At 37.4% G+C, this 17,358-nt stretch overlaps 1 protein-coding gene across 4 annotated transcripts in view; it reads left to right on the top strand.

Annotated features, from left to right (window-relative positions):
* The window catches only part of Cpeb4 (cytoplasmic polyadenylation element binding protein 4), a 58,318-nt gene that overhangs the window by 11,898 nt on the left and 29,062 nt on the right, over positions 1 to 17,358 (top strand). For all 4 annotated transcript variants that reach the window (XM_041675852.1, XM_041675853.1, XM_041675854.1 and 1 more), the window contains exon 2: positions 6,504 to 6,585. In XM_041675852.1, coding sequence (XP_041531786.1) covers positions 6,504 to 6,585 — 82 coding nt within the window. The remainder of the gene's footprint in view (positions 1 to 6,503; positions 6,586 to 17,358) is intronic.

The raw sequence follows: 17,358 nt of genomic DNA on the forward strand, positions 1-17,358 counted from the left end.
TATATTTTGGAAAATCTTGGATTAAAACTCCCATAGTTAGCTTTGATTAAATGTGAGCTCTCCCAGAACTTTCAAGCTTCCTATTTGTTTTGGCAACTGACACACTGGCATTGACTTTCCTTTTGAACCAAAATATTTTCCTTTCCCTTCTTCACCAGGGAAAATTTAAGCCAGAAAGAGAAACTTCCACAGCTTGATATGGATTAAGAGCAGACTGAAAGTGATCACAGAAAGGGAATGAAGAAAGTAGGGAGCTGAATTTTGCCTTGGGCTCTTAATGATCTGGTTGTATTCAATTAATTCCATTTTTTTTTTTGTATCACACAAGTCTGGTAGCACTAAACACAGTGACATGGGTTTACAAAAAGAGCCAATAAAAAGTGGTACTAGTCGTGGTTAACTTGGATATATTTTAATGAGAAAATTCAGTCTGAAGACAGAATCTCTGAACACAAAACATCCAGTACAGACTGTATAACATGATGCTTTCTGTTGTTCTTACCTAGTGAATGTGAATATCCCCTTAAATAAGAGTGAAACACGAGAAAATTTTGCCTTGAGGGTCTCTAGCCTTAGGGAATTGGTAGAGATAATAATTTCCCTTTATAAATGATTTTTAAGAAAATGTAGGTACTGATATTTTATAACAAGATTCAAGTATAAATCTGAGACTATGCTCTTAGACTTTTTATACAGATGAACTAATGTTGGCCAGGATATGCTATACAGCTCGAGGAATCTAACTAAAAGAAATTTAAGAATCTTAATTAAAAAGAAATGAGCATGTGCTTCACCTGTCTTTTTAAGTAGAGATGACTTATAGGGCATTTGACCAACAGTTTTGAGAGGGGGCACATTATTAGTAAATATCTGAAGGCAGGTATGATATGCCTCAAATAACAGATTTTAGATGCCAGAGATAATAGTGACAGTTTAAGTGCCAGGATAATAAAATACAAACCACACCACCCAAATAGCTAAAGAAACTAACGTGTTGATTGGGATTATTTACCTTAGTAGTTTTTATGTATAGTCTCTGGCCTCATATGGAGACTTGCCAGAAATGTGAATTCTTAGGCTCTTCCTGGACATCCTGAATCTGGGGGTGGCTCAGTAAACTGTTCTTAAACAAGACCTCCCCGTGTGATTCTGAGGCATCTTCAAGTATAATAAAACATAAGCAGCTGGGCATAGTGGTACACACCTGTAATCCCAGCACTCAGGAGGCAGAGAAAGTGGATCTCTATGAGTTTGAAGCCAGCCTGATCTACATAGAGAGCTCTAGGCTAGCCAGGCTACACAGTGAGACCTTGTCTCAAAAAATAAACAACAGCAACAATATTTTGGCCTAGATCAATATGAATGTTAAAAAAAATGTGGCTTGTAATTCTAGCTACATGATAGGCTGATACAGGAGGATGGTGAGTTCAAGATTCTTGGAACCAACCAATTACTTACATGCAACTTAATGTTAAGTGTAACAAGATCTAGTGGTACGGTGCCTGAAATCCTAGCACTTGAAAAGCTGAGGCAGGAGGATCAAAAGTTGGAGGCCATGGTGAGGCAAGACCACTCAGTAGGCAAGGGCACCTCTGCCAAGCCTGATCACCTGAGTTGGAGAGAACCAGCTCCTATATGTTGTCTCTGATCTCAACAGGCATATCAGAGCACACAGTCACCCTACCCCAACATGCACACAAAGGAAAAGAAGGAAAACGTAATCTTAACAAAAGAGAGTTAGAGGTCAGTCCGAGCTACACAGGGAGAGCCTGTCTTTAAAAAAACAAAACACATCCAACAAAAGCTATAATATTATAAAATAGTCAAAATACTGCAATAAAGATGCTTGTGGAGCCTTGAAAATGATAGGTGTGGTTTTTTTTAATTTATGGGTAGTTATCAAGTTCACGGGTTTTCAAGCTAAAGGCCTGGGTTCAAATTTTGTTACAGTACATACCTGACAAGAATAAAGTCATTCTGTTACTGTAAGCTTTTTTTTTTCCATCTGTGAAAGGGGATAATTGATTATACTGATTATACAAGGCTTTTGTGAGGGATGAGTGAGGGTATGCATTTAATGTTTGAAATTAGCTGCAGGCATTATTACTATTAGGACCAGCCTGCTCCTTTGGTTTACGGTTGATAGCCTGCCAGTGTGTATATATTATAGGTGTAATGTGTGTGTCTTACCTAAGTGTCATCCCAGTGGGGGAGATAGGACGAAGGCTTTGTTTTCTCATGTGTTTTTTTTTCTTCAGATTTCTGTTTCTATCCTTTAACCCTTACACATTTTTTTCATTCTTTGTTGAGTAATCTTTAAGTGCTTACTGTTTTCCAGTCATTTGCCATGTGCCTATGCCCTCAAAGTCCTTTCAACGTCGTTCCCATCCCCCACTTTGTGCATACAGTTTTAGAGATCCTGTGGTGATTACCTTGTCTAAGGTAGTCTCCCCAACTTTGGAATGAGGCTTGACTCACAGCTGTGTTGCTGAAGTCAGCAGGAACCTGCCTATGCAGTAAATTGTATGAGTTTTCCTTAGTCTTAGTTTTTTAAATTATTAAATGGAAATAACACATTCTAACTTAAGAAGTCTGAGGCTTATAATTAAAACAGTGCTAACAAAGTACACAAACTAATGGTGGGTACTTATTTTGGTGCTCAGTACAGAGATGATTAACTTTTCTCCCAAGGGAGACTGGCAAAAGTGGTTTGAATCAAATATGGTTGTTGGTTGAGGGGAGAGTGTTGTTTAACTTTTGCAAGATATTTAATCTTCTCCCTAATATAGGCAAATAAAAAGAAAACTTGTTATTTTGCTTTATGTTTGCATAATGGGCTATTAACCCTGTAGAGAAGACTGGGACTATATAGTTCTATGGTAAAATGATTTTTACCACATGGAAGGCCTTGAGTTCAGTCCCAGCACTAAGAAAGAAAAAGGGTTCAATTTCTTACTATCAGTGGTCTCTGCCTTTTTGTAGGCTAAAAAGTGAACTTTAATTAGTGATTTTAATCCACATCTTTGATTTTTGACATAGTTGTCAAATTGATAAAATATACATCCCCAAAGAGCCCAGACAGTTAGGATATTGTAAACCGAAAGAAGAAAATTGGCTGTGAATATAGCTCCTTCCCAGAACACTTGCCTAGACATGGAAAGCCCTGGATTTCATCGCCAGCTCTACAAATGCAAACAAATGAAAAGCATTTTGTGCTAGAAGAGACTGGGCATCTAATGAAATTCCTTCCTTTTATGGACCAGGAAAGCATTCTGGAGGACAGCAGTACCCTGAGAGTTGAGGCTTTTTAGTGTCTATATTCAAGTGCACTGTCTTAGGCTGATATTCAGGTTTTGGTCATTGGCTCAAAAACTATCAAGAAGAACTGTCACTTGACAAATATTCCATTTTACAGTTGCTTTCTGGGAAATGGATCCTAGAAGCAAATCAGCAGTTATATGTGGTCCATTTTGTAGTCAGAAGATTGAAAAAAAGGAAAAAACTTGGAAATCAAGTCCTTAATAAACTTAACTCTTTGATCGTTGAATAGGAAAACTGGCATTGTTTATTCTGTTCTTGTGTGCTGGCCTTGCTATTGAATCTCTACCCTTCTACCTATTTCCCATTGGTACAAGACAAGATCGTTAAAAAAATTAAATGTTAAAAATAGAAAAGATCACTAAAGTAGAAAATTAAGAATGATAAACTTTGAGTCTCTATTGATAAGAAGCTAACTTGACAAAATATGTGACTTTTGAACCCTTTGAATTACCAGAGCATTGCGGAAACAAATGTTATATGAATGTAGTTTATAGTAAGTCTAATTGCTAGTATGTTTGGGTTGTGGGCAAGAATACCTATTTCAGTGGGGTTGAAAAGCAAATGGTGCTTATGCTACTGAGCCCTCAGACTTTGCATTTCATTATCAGCGATCTCTTGAGGCTCCCTTTCCTTCCAAAAGCATATAGAACCTGGGAATCTGTCTCAACACACTGCACCTGAGTGTCAGTGCCAATTGATCCAAGTTTATATTTTGGCATTTATTTATTAACCTGTAATTAAATCACAATAAATTAAAAGAAAAAATATGGGTAAAAAAGGATTGAGATTATTTTAATCCAAAAATTACTGAAATTTACATTTTTCATTTAGGTTTCTAGTTTGCTATACTTTTTCAGGTAAAGTCAGTGGTTATTAAATTTAGTAGCAGTCTGTGGTATACTTGGGACCCAGATAATAACCATGGAGTCATTTACTAAGCTCTAGTGTCCCATTAGCAAACAGAAGCTTTTTTGACTTACTAAAAGTAACTTTTACAAAAGAAGCCACACAGAACCACTGTATATTTTGCTTCTCTTTTCTCTTCATTTTGTGATTGGCAAAATGCAAATTCTGGAAATTCACAAGGCTTCAGTTCCATGAAAAAGAATAACCGAGTAAGTTGTTCTATCCCTATTGTTTATTTTGGCAAATGAAAATGAATAGCTGTAATGGGAAATGGGAAATAGGAAATATCTAAACAAACCTTCAGACAAGGAAGCAGAGAAGAAATATTTTACATGCTTAAAACTCACTCAGAAGCATTCACCCACATGTTGGTTTAGCAATTGTTTTGAGCACCTCCATCCTGTAGATGTGCTTGACAAATAACAATGCAGAAGGGTGGGTAGTACTCCTTAACCCAGTTCTTAATTCCCTAACAGCATGGACACAAAGAAAATATTTAAAAAAAAATATCATCACCGAGTTTCTGCCATCTCAGGTCCTTCTGGGCAGTCCTTTGGGGGCAAAGTGGTAGGACTTTGTTGTCTCACCATTACCCATTTGAGGTCAATGCTGTACTAAGGGCATTTAATGTAAAATAGGTCCTGCCCTTGGGACATTGTCAGAGGACATAGCAGGTGAATGCTTTGTACTGGCTATGGCTTTGGTAGATGACCCAGGGACAGGCATAGTTCATAGTCTACTGAAAAAAAAAATCAGCTACTATGGATTGAGATAGTGTGACTTGGTGTTGACATCCAAACCTTGAGTTATACCTCAGATCCACTGCACTTCTAAAAGAAATTGCAGTAAGGATTTTGATGTTATGTTGCACTTGAAGCCTTAAAAATAGACCAGTCTTCCCTTTTACACATTCTTTGCCTTAGAAAGTCTAATTCTGGCTGCATGTCCTACTTCTCTGGGGACCCAATTGAAAAAAGAAAGCTGAAGAGGGAAAAATCAGGAGGAAAAGGTGGGGAAATAATCAGTTCTGGACTGAGTGGCCCTTTAGAGCAGAATCAAATGGTAAAACACCCTACCAAACCCATAACCCCATTCTCACCCCCGAATCTCTCATCCCAGAGGCAGACCTGTAATACTCTCTCCTCTAATGTGGAATTAGACTCAGATGTAATTGCATCTGGACTCCTAAATCTGCAGAGTGTCAGAAAACCATGGGTTCAGTGAACACTGCTGAGTGTCTAGATGTGGACAAGATAAGGAGGAGTGTCCCTATTTTAGGAAGCATAGTGCAAAGTACAGAAAAAAGCACAGAGAGTAATGTCAGGTTGATCAGAAAATAATCTTGAGTGGAAGATATCTCCCATTAGCCTAGAAGTTAGATATTAAAATAAAGTGAGATTTCAGCAAGTAAAAATAAAAGTAAAAGCATGGTAGAGCTGTCTAAGATGTTTAAGAGATGTTTGTTTGTTGTTTGTTTTAAACAAGCTGAAACTCTAGGTTAAAAAGTAATTAGGAGTTATTCTTAGCATTCTTAAGGGTCTGAGTTTATTATCAAGAACAAAAACTTGACAGAAACTGAGTGAAAAGTCATTTAACTGCAGAGAAGGCTACAGAACCTTGCTTGTTAGGTTCCTGTGAAGTCCTCTGGAATGCTGTGTGTTTTTTGAGATAAGGTCTCTCACTGAATATGAGGCTCATTGACTCAACTGGCTCAATCTGAGACGGATTCAGTTGGCTGGAATTGACCTTCAGGGCTCTGCCAAACTGATAGAGAGTTATTGTAACAGCGTGGAAAGGTTTACCCTATTAGTGGTCTTAAGTCTTAGAGATTAGCTTTCTTTTACATTCATGACTGTTCTTAATGTGAAGGCTGTTTTAATGGTTTGTGCTTTATTAATTAATATGCTTTATTAAGTGATGTCTTTGTTGAATTCTTGTCAGAAATAAAAGTGATGTGTGAGTCCCCTCTGTATGTTATGAATATGTTTTATTACTATTGGTTAATGAATAAAGCTGTTTTGGCCAGTGGTTTAAAAGCAGTCTCCAATGAGGTTTATGTACTTTTGTGGGTCTTGATGTTTTGGAAGTGCTAGAGTAAATGCACTTTTTGTCTTGTGTCCTAACAAATGCAATTTATTTTCCCCTTGTGTAGGTAAATCCTGTGAGGAGGGAGGTTATTAGGAACTGAGCCTTACACATGCTAGTGCTCTGCTGCTATGTTATCTCCAAACCTTAAAATATTTCTTTAAAAATGGTCTGTGATTTTGTGTTTACAGGATCGCCCCAGGACATTTGACATGCACTCTTTGGAGAGCTCACTCATTGACATAATGAGAGCCGAAAATGATTCCATTAAAGGTAAGTTGAAAAATGGAGCTATTCTATTTTAGTAAATAGTTAATAATTTATTATCTACTTATTCTGGTGAGCAATGTCACTATTATAAAGTCATTGTGTCTAGTAAGTAGTATCAATTCTACACATAAACTCCTTTTTGCTATAAAGTCAAATTATTTGATGGGCATCTGCAGCAGAACCCATCATGGTACCAACTAAGAGCACTAAACAAGTTCTCATTGCTAAGTGGGCAGCTAACTCAAAGATCATATACTGCACCGTGTCTCAGACAAAAGCCTTTTAAAGAGCCCTGAGGTTCTTAAATGTGACAGTAGCTGTATATTATGTTGTTGGCATGTTGGCAGTTTTTGGCCTAGTTTTACAATTTTAAAAATGCTTCATAGTTTTGATGAAAATGTTTTATAGTTAATTTTTCTATATATGGTGATTTTTTTTTAAAATCCTATTCCTGCTTGGCTTCTGGTCTCAAGTCTGTCACTGACTAGATAGATGTGTCACAGTCTTGAACAAGGCACCCACTTTCACCAGGTCTCCTTTTTTCTTCATCTCGATAAGAGACTCACAGTCACTGGAGCCTTAAAAGTTAAATACAGATGCATGGACCCACCCTATTCATGGACTATGGATTTGTCATGTTATTTTTAATGTTTCAGAGAATTGTCAGAGTAAGTGTTTTCAGGATTCCTTGCGAAAACTACTAAACAAAAGAAACCCTTTTCCCTATAAGAACCTCAGTTTACTAGGAACCAGGTTTATTTGTTTTAAAGAAATTTATAATGTTTAGTATATTAAGTAAACCTACCCAAATTTTAATACATTTGCTCATTTATTTATTTATTTGGTATTTACGAGGCCACCTTGTATTGGACTTAGAGCTTTGCACAGCAGTCCTAGTAGCAAGGTAGCCTGCTGCAGTGCTGACTAACCTAGCCCAGTCTTCCCAGAGGTTAGCTTGCCCTACCACTGACACAGTAAGGCCTTTAAGAATAAACTCTCATTTTCTTCACAACTATTTGGGCTTATTTTTTCCTTTATTCTTGAAATATGATCATATTTACTCCTCCCCACTTTCCCTCCAAGCTGTTTCCATATCCCCCATGAGGAATCTTTGGGTGTCGTAGAGCTTTGTGAAATAATGTGTGGAATCATGTGTATCCATCTAATGAGGTCACTTGAAAATAAGGGTATTTGAAATTGTTTCGGAATATTTTGAAGTTCCTTACTGAATACCTCAAGGGATTCTGGGCGTGAGTTTCATATGTGAAGAGATAGGATCTTTCCAACTTTTTCAGAGTTTTCTATTTTTAAATATGACTATAATTCAGCTTTTTCCACATTTCCATTTCTTGTCATTAAAATGAAGAGTGGCTAAGGCCACTTTGAGCACCAGAAAATTGTACTTTCTCACAGTCGCTCAAAGAGAACCTATGTCCTATAAGAGATAACCAGTTTGGGGACATGGAGTAAAGGGACATGAGGGTTTCTCTCTATGACCTTTTGTAACTTATTTGTGAGTCTACAATTACTCCATAAGCTAATTACAGGAAAAGTTTGTAAAGGACATTTTTTAAAAATTGTTTACTAGATTCTTACAGCAGGTTTTTTTTTTTTTTTTTTTTTTGAGAACCTCTCTTGTACTAAATCAGTGGTTCTCAACCTGTGGATTGTAACCCATTTGGGGGTCAAACAACCCTTTCACAGGGATTACCCAAGATCATCAGAAAACACAGAATTTATATTACAGTTCATAACAGTAGCAAAATTACAGCTATGAAGTAGCCATGAAAATAATTTTCTGGTTGGGGGTCACCAAAACATGAGGGACTGTATTAAAGGGTTGCAGCATTAGGAAGATTGAGAACCACCGCACTAGATGCTGGGAAATGTGGGGAGAATAGCAATAGATACAGTTTGTTATGTTCTATTTCTAGGAAGCAAGCCTCTGACTAGTACTTAAATATAAAGAGTTTCACACACATGGTTTAATTAACTGAAGGATTTATCAGTTTTAGCCAAGATATTTAAGGTTCATTTTTCCTTTTTGATTGATAAGGTATTATTGCTTAAACTCCACTTTTATTTCATATTCCATATAAAATTTATTCTCACTGATATTTACTTATATCTCTTCAGCTGGTTCTGTATGGGAAATCAAAAGTGAGAGAAAAAAGTTATGTGTAGATGGTCTAATCTGGAAGCATAAGGAGTTTATGGAATCATGATTTGTAAGAGGCAGCATAGCAGAATGAAAAGAACATTTAAACTCTAGATTTAAACTGTCCTCACAGCTGTGCTGATATTTGTGAGGTTTAAATGACAGCATGTGTCTGTCAAAATCAACATATTGCCTGGCTCTAGAAGACACTCAAAAATTGATGTGGCTCTCACTGGAATCTGCTAAGTGTTTCATCATGTTCATTACGTGAAGAGGCCTGCTTCAGTTTAAGTTTCAGTAGTAAATAAGCTTCACATTTTTTTTTCTTCAAAAAAGCAAGGAGGAATCTATAGATGAAGGCATGCCCTAAAATGCCAGTTTATAATTCTGCTTGGCTCTTAAAAAGTCCTGAACATTGTGTCAATGTAGGCTTCACCAGTAGAACAGCAGCTCTGTCCAGGGCGGTACTTCATTTCCTGTGAGCGCTTCTCTGAACTGAAGAGTTTCACTCTGCTGTGCTTGATTTGAATAGTGAGTCTGTCTTCAGATGTTGTTTAACAGTGATCATTACCTTTTAACACCTTGAAAACAATTCACTGTCCTCTAAATCAGGCACTAAGTCCTCTGGCCAACCCATGTGTAAGTCATCTGGCTAGTGCTCCTTCCTCAGAAACAAGAGAGCAGAAAATCACCTTTCGTTCTGTGAGAGCATCATACCTCTTAGAAAATGTAAAATTTAGCCGGGCGATGGTGGCGCACGCCTTTAATCCCAGCACTCGGGAGGCAGAGGCAGGCGGATCTCTGTGAGTTCGAGGCCAGCCTGGTCTACAAAAGCTAGTTCCAGGACAGGAACCAAAAGCTACGGAGAAACCCTGTCTCGAAAAATCAAAAAACAAAAAACAAAAAAAAAAAAAAAAGAAAATGTAAAATTTAACTTGAGATTAGTGCTAAGATTTAATCATACAAAGACAAATTTTTTATTTGGGCTAATTTTGAAATAAAGTAATTTCATAGAATATGAATAACCTCATTTATTTTATCTCTTATCTGTGGTTCCTCATAGATGTGTCTGTGTTTAAATCATAAAGCCTAAAATTAATTTTGGAATGACAGCATGAGTCATTGTTGTAGCATATATTAGTTTAAATGAGAAAAAATATAAAGGAGAATTTGCATTTTCCATTTGGGAAAATATTTTCTTTATACAGGGCCTTAAATTTTTTATTTTTGCTATCAGCGAATATAATACTTAGTATATCTAGGGGCCTTCAAAGATAGGTTTTGAATTTTCTTATGAATGTGTTGATTCTAGCTGATTTCTTTGAACTTTTAACAGATGTTCAAGAGGAGGACATAACCTTCATTTGATCATGAATATCAGAGCTTTTGTAATTCAAAATAATTTTTTAAATATTGTTTTAAAAGAATTTTTAAGTTACTGTCATTTGCTCCCTAGCAGGGGCTCAGCTGTCTGGGGGAGAAAAAGGGACCTCCCTGTTCTTTATCTTTGTGTCATCACTGAGGTCAGCTGGCAAGTCCTTATGTTATTTTTATCCTGGAAACTGTGTATTGCCTTCTCCAGAACCAGTGCCAGTGACAATCCACAGAAGCTTGTCCCCAGAGACCAATTTTGTTTTCTTTCCTCCACACCCAGACTCATATGCCAAGAGCCTGAGTCTTTGAGTTTTGATCTCCCCACGTGGCACCTTGAGCATGACTATAATGCTATTAGATAATCAGAACAGAGCCGTGCTCACCTGTTTGTATGTTCTGGTGATTGTTTGGGGAATACTAATGCTCACTTTTTTTTCTTGCACATGACATTAGTAATTATTATTTAGAAATGGAGCAGCAGATTGAAGCCAAACCTTAGCACAGCTGTTTTCAGCCTTCTGAAGCACAGGTTGGACACATGAAGTAGTCATGAAATGTGTTCTCATATGTGTATAGTAGGAAAGACCTGGCAGTCAGGGAACTCCCCCACCCCAGTGTGTGTAAGGAATTAAGGAAAGTAGGAATAAAGTAGGAAGTAGTTTATGGAATGGAGTCAGATGTGTTGGCTAAAGACAAAATTAGTACTTAAACTGTGTAGAACAATTCCATTTCATGTAAGTGGTTGAATATTTTAAATCTGATATATAAAATCAATTTAATATCCAGTATGCTTCATTTCACTAGAAAGTCAAATTGACATCAAGATTACTGCAGGAGCAAATGCAGTCCATACGTCATTGCAACACTGCAAGTGTTTTTGAGATAGTAACTAAACTATGAGTCAGTATCATATTTTACCTTTGAATGTAATGAAAATGGAGTCCTTTGCATTGTTTTAGAGTAAACCTCGCTTTCAATTTTTGGAAGGAATGGGACTTGACATACTTACCACCAATGATTCCTATGTGTCAGGCATGAAATGCTAAATCTACATGTAAGCAATAATAATTGTTTGTAGTGCCCGTTTACATATCTCTTCATGCCTAAGGAGCCTGTTAGATATACATGTGATGAGCTCATAGTATACTGTTAAACATGTTTCTGCCTCACTTGCTTCATACATTCATCTCATAAGGATTTATTTTAAGAACTGTGGATTTAATATAGGAGTCTTCTACATTTTAATTCCCTATTGCTTATGGTGTTGTGACCTTCTACTTTAAACATTTTTGATGTTTTCTCCTTCTTTATATATAAAATTTCAGGGTCTCTCCTCTACTGGTTTCATCACTGCACTTTTTAAAAAAAAAAACAAAAAGCTTAAATGTGTGGGCAAGGGGTGATTCCATCTGTGCCTCTTTGTTGCTGAGGAAAAGAATTTATAATGATCTCCTTAGAAGACAATCATGAAATTCAGTTGAAATTTGGTGCACAAAACTTGCTTCATTAATTTCATAAGATTTTTTTATGTCTTTATGAAAGAGTGATGGTTAGGATAATTATGTAAATTCTTTATCTTTGTTATTGGGAGAAAATAAATTTAGTGCTACCTTTGGGAAAAGCTTAAATAATAACTGGAAAACTTTTATATACAGTTGCCTCAATATTCTTATTATTCAAATTGTAATCACTTAGTTCTCTATTTTAGAGAACAGATGGTATATACTGGTATGTCGAAGCCTCAGACTTAATTTCATATAGGTACTGACTCTGCAGCCTTAGAGAACTGTAGACTACCTGAGAGCAGTTGAACGAGGACTACAATTGGTCATTTATTTGTGTGATGTGTTATAAACCTGAAATAGTTTGGCCATAAACAAAAATTTCAAAAATTAAACGAGTTCCCATAAAACAGGGTGTGGCTTTAACATTATAGTGCTTAATTTCCAGTTAGAAATGTGGGGGGCGGGGCTTGTTGGGGGGTTTAGTATTTGCCCCTTTTCTATTTAAATATGTTGGCCTCTGTCTATATGAAGACAAAGTGAAGATAGCACCCTAATTTCTACCAACTATTTAAAGGGTTAGATACTTTCTTTAAGGAGCATATAATAGACAAGATACAAACTGCTTGAAGAACCAAAAAGAACAGTGCAAAACACAACTAATTTATCTTGGATTCATAAACAAATTTCTCCTTCCAATTAAATTACTATTTATGTTATCTAGTGTCTTCTGGGAAATTGGGGGAATCGTAAATATTACATGTTTTTAGAATTCAGACTCAGCCAAGCAGCTTCCCTGCTTATGGGACTCAACCTTCCTGAGAACACTGCTTTCTTCTTGTCCTCTTTGGACGATACCAAATAACTCAAAGCAGCTGAGCAGGGGAGTGGTTGAGGTTCCAAAGTAGAAAATTGCCTTACTTCTAAAAGTCTCTTGAGTAATGGAGTGAGAGACATAGTAAGGAGTATAATTTCAACTAGACTACAATTAACTGTGTGTGTGGCTGTTTTGAAATGAAGGGTGTTTCCTCTCCTGCACTCTCCCTTTCCTAGCTGGGGACGTGGAACATCCTGAATAGCCTTCTCTTCGGCTGGTGTGCCTAAGGACAGGGCCTCAGCTGTGTGTGGGGGCAACATCACTGTGAGGAAGAGGAGGTGGGTGGGTTTCTTTGGATCACTGCTGGGGAAGGGCCTGCTGCACTGTTTTCAGGGTTACTTCTGATCAGGATTTACTGAATACCTCAAGCCCTGTGTCAGCAGAGGTAGCCTTTGAACATGCTGGTATAATCTTTCATTCAGATTTAAGGATTGCTAATATTGTTTCTGTCTTTAAAATAAGAAGAAAAAACCTAGGGGAGGAGAGAATCGATAATTGCCTAGGAGAGAGGAAAATGTGATGTTGAACGTTGATTTTTCTGGTAGAATTGAATTGGTGTCATCGCCACTGTACCTCTGAACTGAACCACAGTTGCACAGAGCACACATTCTGTTTACCCCTCAGATCCACTCATGATCTGCTTGCATACATGGGATGAAAGCAGTGTTCTTCTCTCCTCTGTCCCATACATCTGTGGTAGAAGATGTACCATACATCTATGATAGAATACTTGGCACTTATTTCTATTCTGAAAATCTCATAAGCAGATGTCATAGAGCAAGAATTTATCTTATGTCATCCATGATGTGAGGTCATAATTGCTTGAGCATTCCCCTTATTTTTATTCTTGAACATTGAGCCCAGAGAATCCTAATTTGAAAATTGAGTGGTCACAATCATCTTAAAACATTGGTGCAACTCTGATTTTACATGGGTGGCAGGTGAGGGTAGAGGGCTGGGGGCGCGGGGAAGTCATATTAAACCTTTTATGTTATTAAAAGGTTAATGATCCTGAGCATTTTCAAAAAGATTCATTTACCTTATAACATTGTTCTTTTCAGTTTCACTAAGGCTCCTATATCCTATGGCTGTTGTGACTTAATTTTGTTTGACATACAGAGGGGCAGTGAAGGGGGAAGGATTGCTAAAGGCATAAACACAAATTTGGTAAACACTTTTGAGATAAGTACTAGTAAGGTAACATATTGGCAGATAATTTCCTTTACAGTTTTACACTATTACCTTAAGTAGTAGGTGCAGCTTATATAAGCATGGATTTACCAGATGATTGTCAAAAATAGTAATAGTCTCCATTTACAAGTGAAAGCTGAGTGACATTTTGAAGTTTTCCGGCATTGTCAGCAGTTTATGAGTGATAAATATTGGAGACTCCCACTATGTAAAAGAGAAAGAGGCTCAGAATCACAGAGCTCCATGCTGCTGTCACCTCCTATCCATGTTAATGTGTGTGTTGTACATCTTTTGATAGCATCACTTATTTTTCTATTTTTTTCTTCTCCAAAGTTTCTATGGAACTTTTATATGGAGGTATTCTTGCTAGCTCATTTCCTGACAGCTTCTAAAATAATCATGTATGCAAATACCTATTTAATAAGTGCTTTGTTGTCTCTAGCGGTCCTCAGACCTTGATCATGTTGTGTAGTCCTGGCCTATGTTATTGGGGGGCCTTTGGCAAAGGGAACCAGTTGCCTGGTTCATACCTGTCATAAAGACATCCTGATTCCTTTTGCAGTTAACTTAGCTGCAACAAGAAAAGAACCATCTAGTGTGGGAAGAAATGACTTCCCGAATTCAGATCTGAACCCTTGTAAAAAGCCATTAGTGGTCACAAGTCCACCTGTTAACCCCCATACTGCAGGGTGTGGAGAAAGAGATTGCTTGGCTTTGTTGGTCTTCAGTTTAGCTTCAGGTTCAGAAAGAGACTGGTCTTAGAAGAATAAGGCAGGAGAATGAACAGGACACGTGATGTCCTTGTCTGGCCTCTGTGTAAGCACCACCTGCATTCACACTACATTAACACACACACACATACAATGCACTCATATTCATGCATGAAATTTTAAAAAAAATTCCTGATCTTCATGGAATATTTAACTAAATATCATGTGCAGTTAATTATCAGTTATTTGTGTCTTTTTTATTTCATGGTGCCCACGTACTCAGTACTAAAACTTAGAAAGAAAGAAAGCAACCAGCAACAAAACCAATGAATTTATTGCTGTTTAACAGCACAATTTGAATAAACTTAACTAGTTTTAAGCTAGTTACTACTTTGAAAAAGTAAAATACATTGAGATGGCAACACTGCCTCTTGAGCTTCTTTTTTCTAATTGGCTGGTTCTGGATTCAGTCCACAGTAGTACACCCAATTCTAAAAACTGGACTTTGTTTTATTCTGAGTTATACCTGGTAAGCAGCCCATTAAGAACATTAGTCAGACTCTAAAGAGAGCTTAGAGGGGTGGATGCCAGTTGCTATCCATCAGAAAAGAGGTCAGCCAATTAGAAGACCCCTTATTTAGTACCTGAGAAACTAGCAATGCAGTGCAAATCTTTGTTCTAAAGAACAGTCATGACTAATAATGCAGTGCAAATCTTTGTTCTAAAGAACAGTCATGACTAATAGTAGTTTAACTTGAAACAAGTCTTACAGTGTCTACTGGCTGTAGAATTCTAAATAATAAATATCTGGCATGATTGAGTAAATAGAGGTGTTTAAGCAAATTGAACCCACCCCAATGATCAGATATTAAGAAATAATAAGAAACACGTTTGAGATTGTGTTCAGACCTGGCTCTCTGGTTACAAGTTGGTGGCTTTCATCTAGACCTCACCTATAAATGAAAGGGTGGAAGCTAACAATATTTAAATTGCCATCAGCAGTTTTACACACTCACTTAGAAAATTTGACAGTGTTTAGTATTGAGTAGCTTGCAGGAAGAATATAATCAAAAACCAGTTGGGGTTAAATCAGTTATATGAAGGTTTTCCCTTAAGCGGTTGTTTAAATGTGATCTCATGGAAGGTTTCTGTTCGGCACTTATGTACCATGGATCTCTTTAGCCATGGGGTTATTTGATGGAGTCTGTGAATTCATTAATGACCAAGTATACTAGTTCAATGATAAATATGTCACTTTCTGTGTAGTTACTTTTCTATTGTTGTGATAAAACACCGGGATCAAAGCAACTTGTAGAACAGTGGATCTCAACCTGTGGATCATGACCATCAAAAAGCACATATTTCTGATATTCTTATACTCTGGGACACTGCTCAGTAGCAATTACAGTTAGGAAGTAGCAACAAAAATAATTTTATGGTTGGGGATCACCACAACATGAGGAACTGTATTAAAGCCTTGCCGCATTAGGCAGGTTGAGAACCACTGAGCTGGAAGGAAGGGTTAATTTGGGCTTTTGCTTCCAGAGGGTTAGAGTCCATGATGGTAGCGGGAACAGCTAAGAGCTTACATCTCAAACCATAAGCAGGAAGCAGAAAGCACACTGGGAATGGCACAAGGCTATTAAACCTTGAAGCCCATTTCCAGTGACTGACATACCTCCTCTAACCTCAGCCTCCCTACACAGCTCTCCCAACTGGAGACCAAACATTGAAATGTCTGAGCCTATGGTGGACATTCTCATTCAAATCACCACACTTGCATATGCATTGCTGCTTTCCAGAAGCATGTGAATGCTGATATAATGCAATTAAATTACATTTAAAGATGTTGCTGAGTTCTTACTGTTACTAAGGTGTTAGTTGTTTTGTTTGTATTTTCTGGGTCTTTGTTATCACGTAGTGAAGCCACTATGAAATAGGATATGATATGCCGGGCGGTGGTGGCGCACGCCTTTAATCCCAGCACTTGGGAGGCAGAAGCAGGCGGATCTCTGTGAGTTCGAGACCAGCCTGGTCTACAAGAGCTAGTTCCAGGACAGGCTCCAAAACCACAGAGAAACCCTGTCTCGAAAAACCAAAAAAAAAGATACAGAAATAGGATATGATATAGTTCTAGAGAACTTCTTTAATTGTTCTGCTTTATGCTTCTGCTGTTAGGATGTTCCCTGGTATGCAAAAGAACATAGTATTATAAAGGAATAATAACTAGAGGAAGAAGTAAGGAGAATGAAAATGCATAGGTCACTTACTTTATATTGTCATCTCCAACAAATAGTATTTTGGAGCTTCATTTCTATATTTGAAACTGTATTTGTCATTTGAGAAGGGACTAGGAGAATAGGGACACTCTGGCATGATGTGACATAGCCATATGGCTCGGAGGTACCCTTCACTGAGCTCCTGCCTCTATTCTAGCTCCCCAAAGATTGCACATGTTCATATTCTGTAAGGTACCCTTTCACTGTATGTTTCTTCTTGGAAGTAAGCTAGATTCTCCATGAACACCAGTATTGACATGCACATCCAAGCGGAAGGGCACTACCGGCACTTCTTTTTCATTCTCTGCTCTTTGGAGAATTGACTCCAACCTAAATCCTCACAGAAACTTTTTCTTTGAATTTTGTGATCTCTATTTTATAATCAAAAACAGTTAAAGCCCAGATAGGTAAAACAACTTTTGTAAAGTTACTTTGCTTCCCAGTAAGGGAGAGATGGTCAACATAGGAAACCTGGAAGCCTCTTGCCTCGACTTCAGTGGCTCAGGCATTTGTTTTGTGGCCACCAAGAAAGAAACAAAAATGTAAGAAGATAGAAGCAGTTATGGCTTTGCATGCTTCCATAGGGTAGGCATTAATATTTCCTAGCTTCAGTTTAGGCATTCAATTTAAAATTTGTATTTTAGCATGATTCATGATGAATTTCTATAGAAGGAGTGTGGTCCTC

This window comes from Microtus oregoni, unplaced genomic scaffold (genome assembly GCF_018167655.1).
Source record: "Microtus oregoni isolate MIOR12 unplaced genomic scaffold, Mior012 000027F_ref0000203, whole genome shotgun sequence".
NCBI lineage: Eukaryota > Metazoa > Chordata > Mammalia > Rodentia > Cricetidae > Microtus > Microtus oregoni.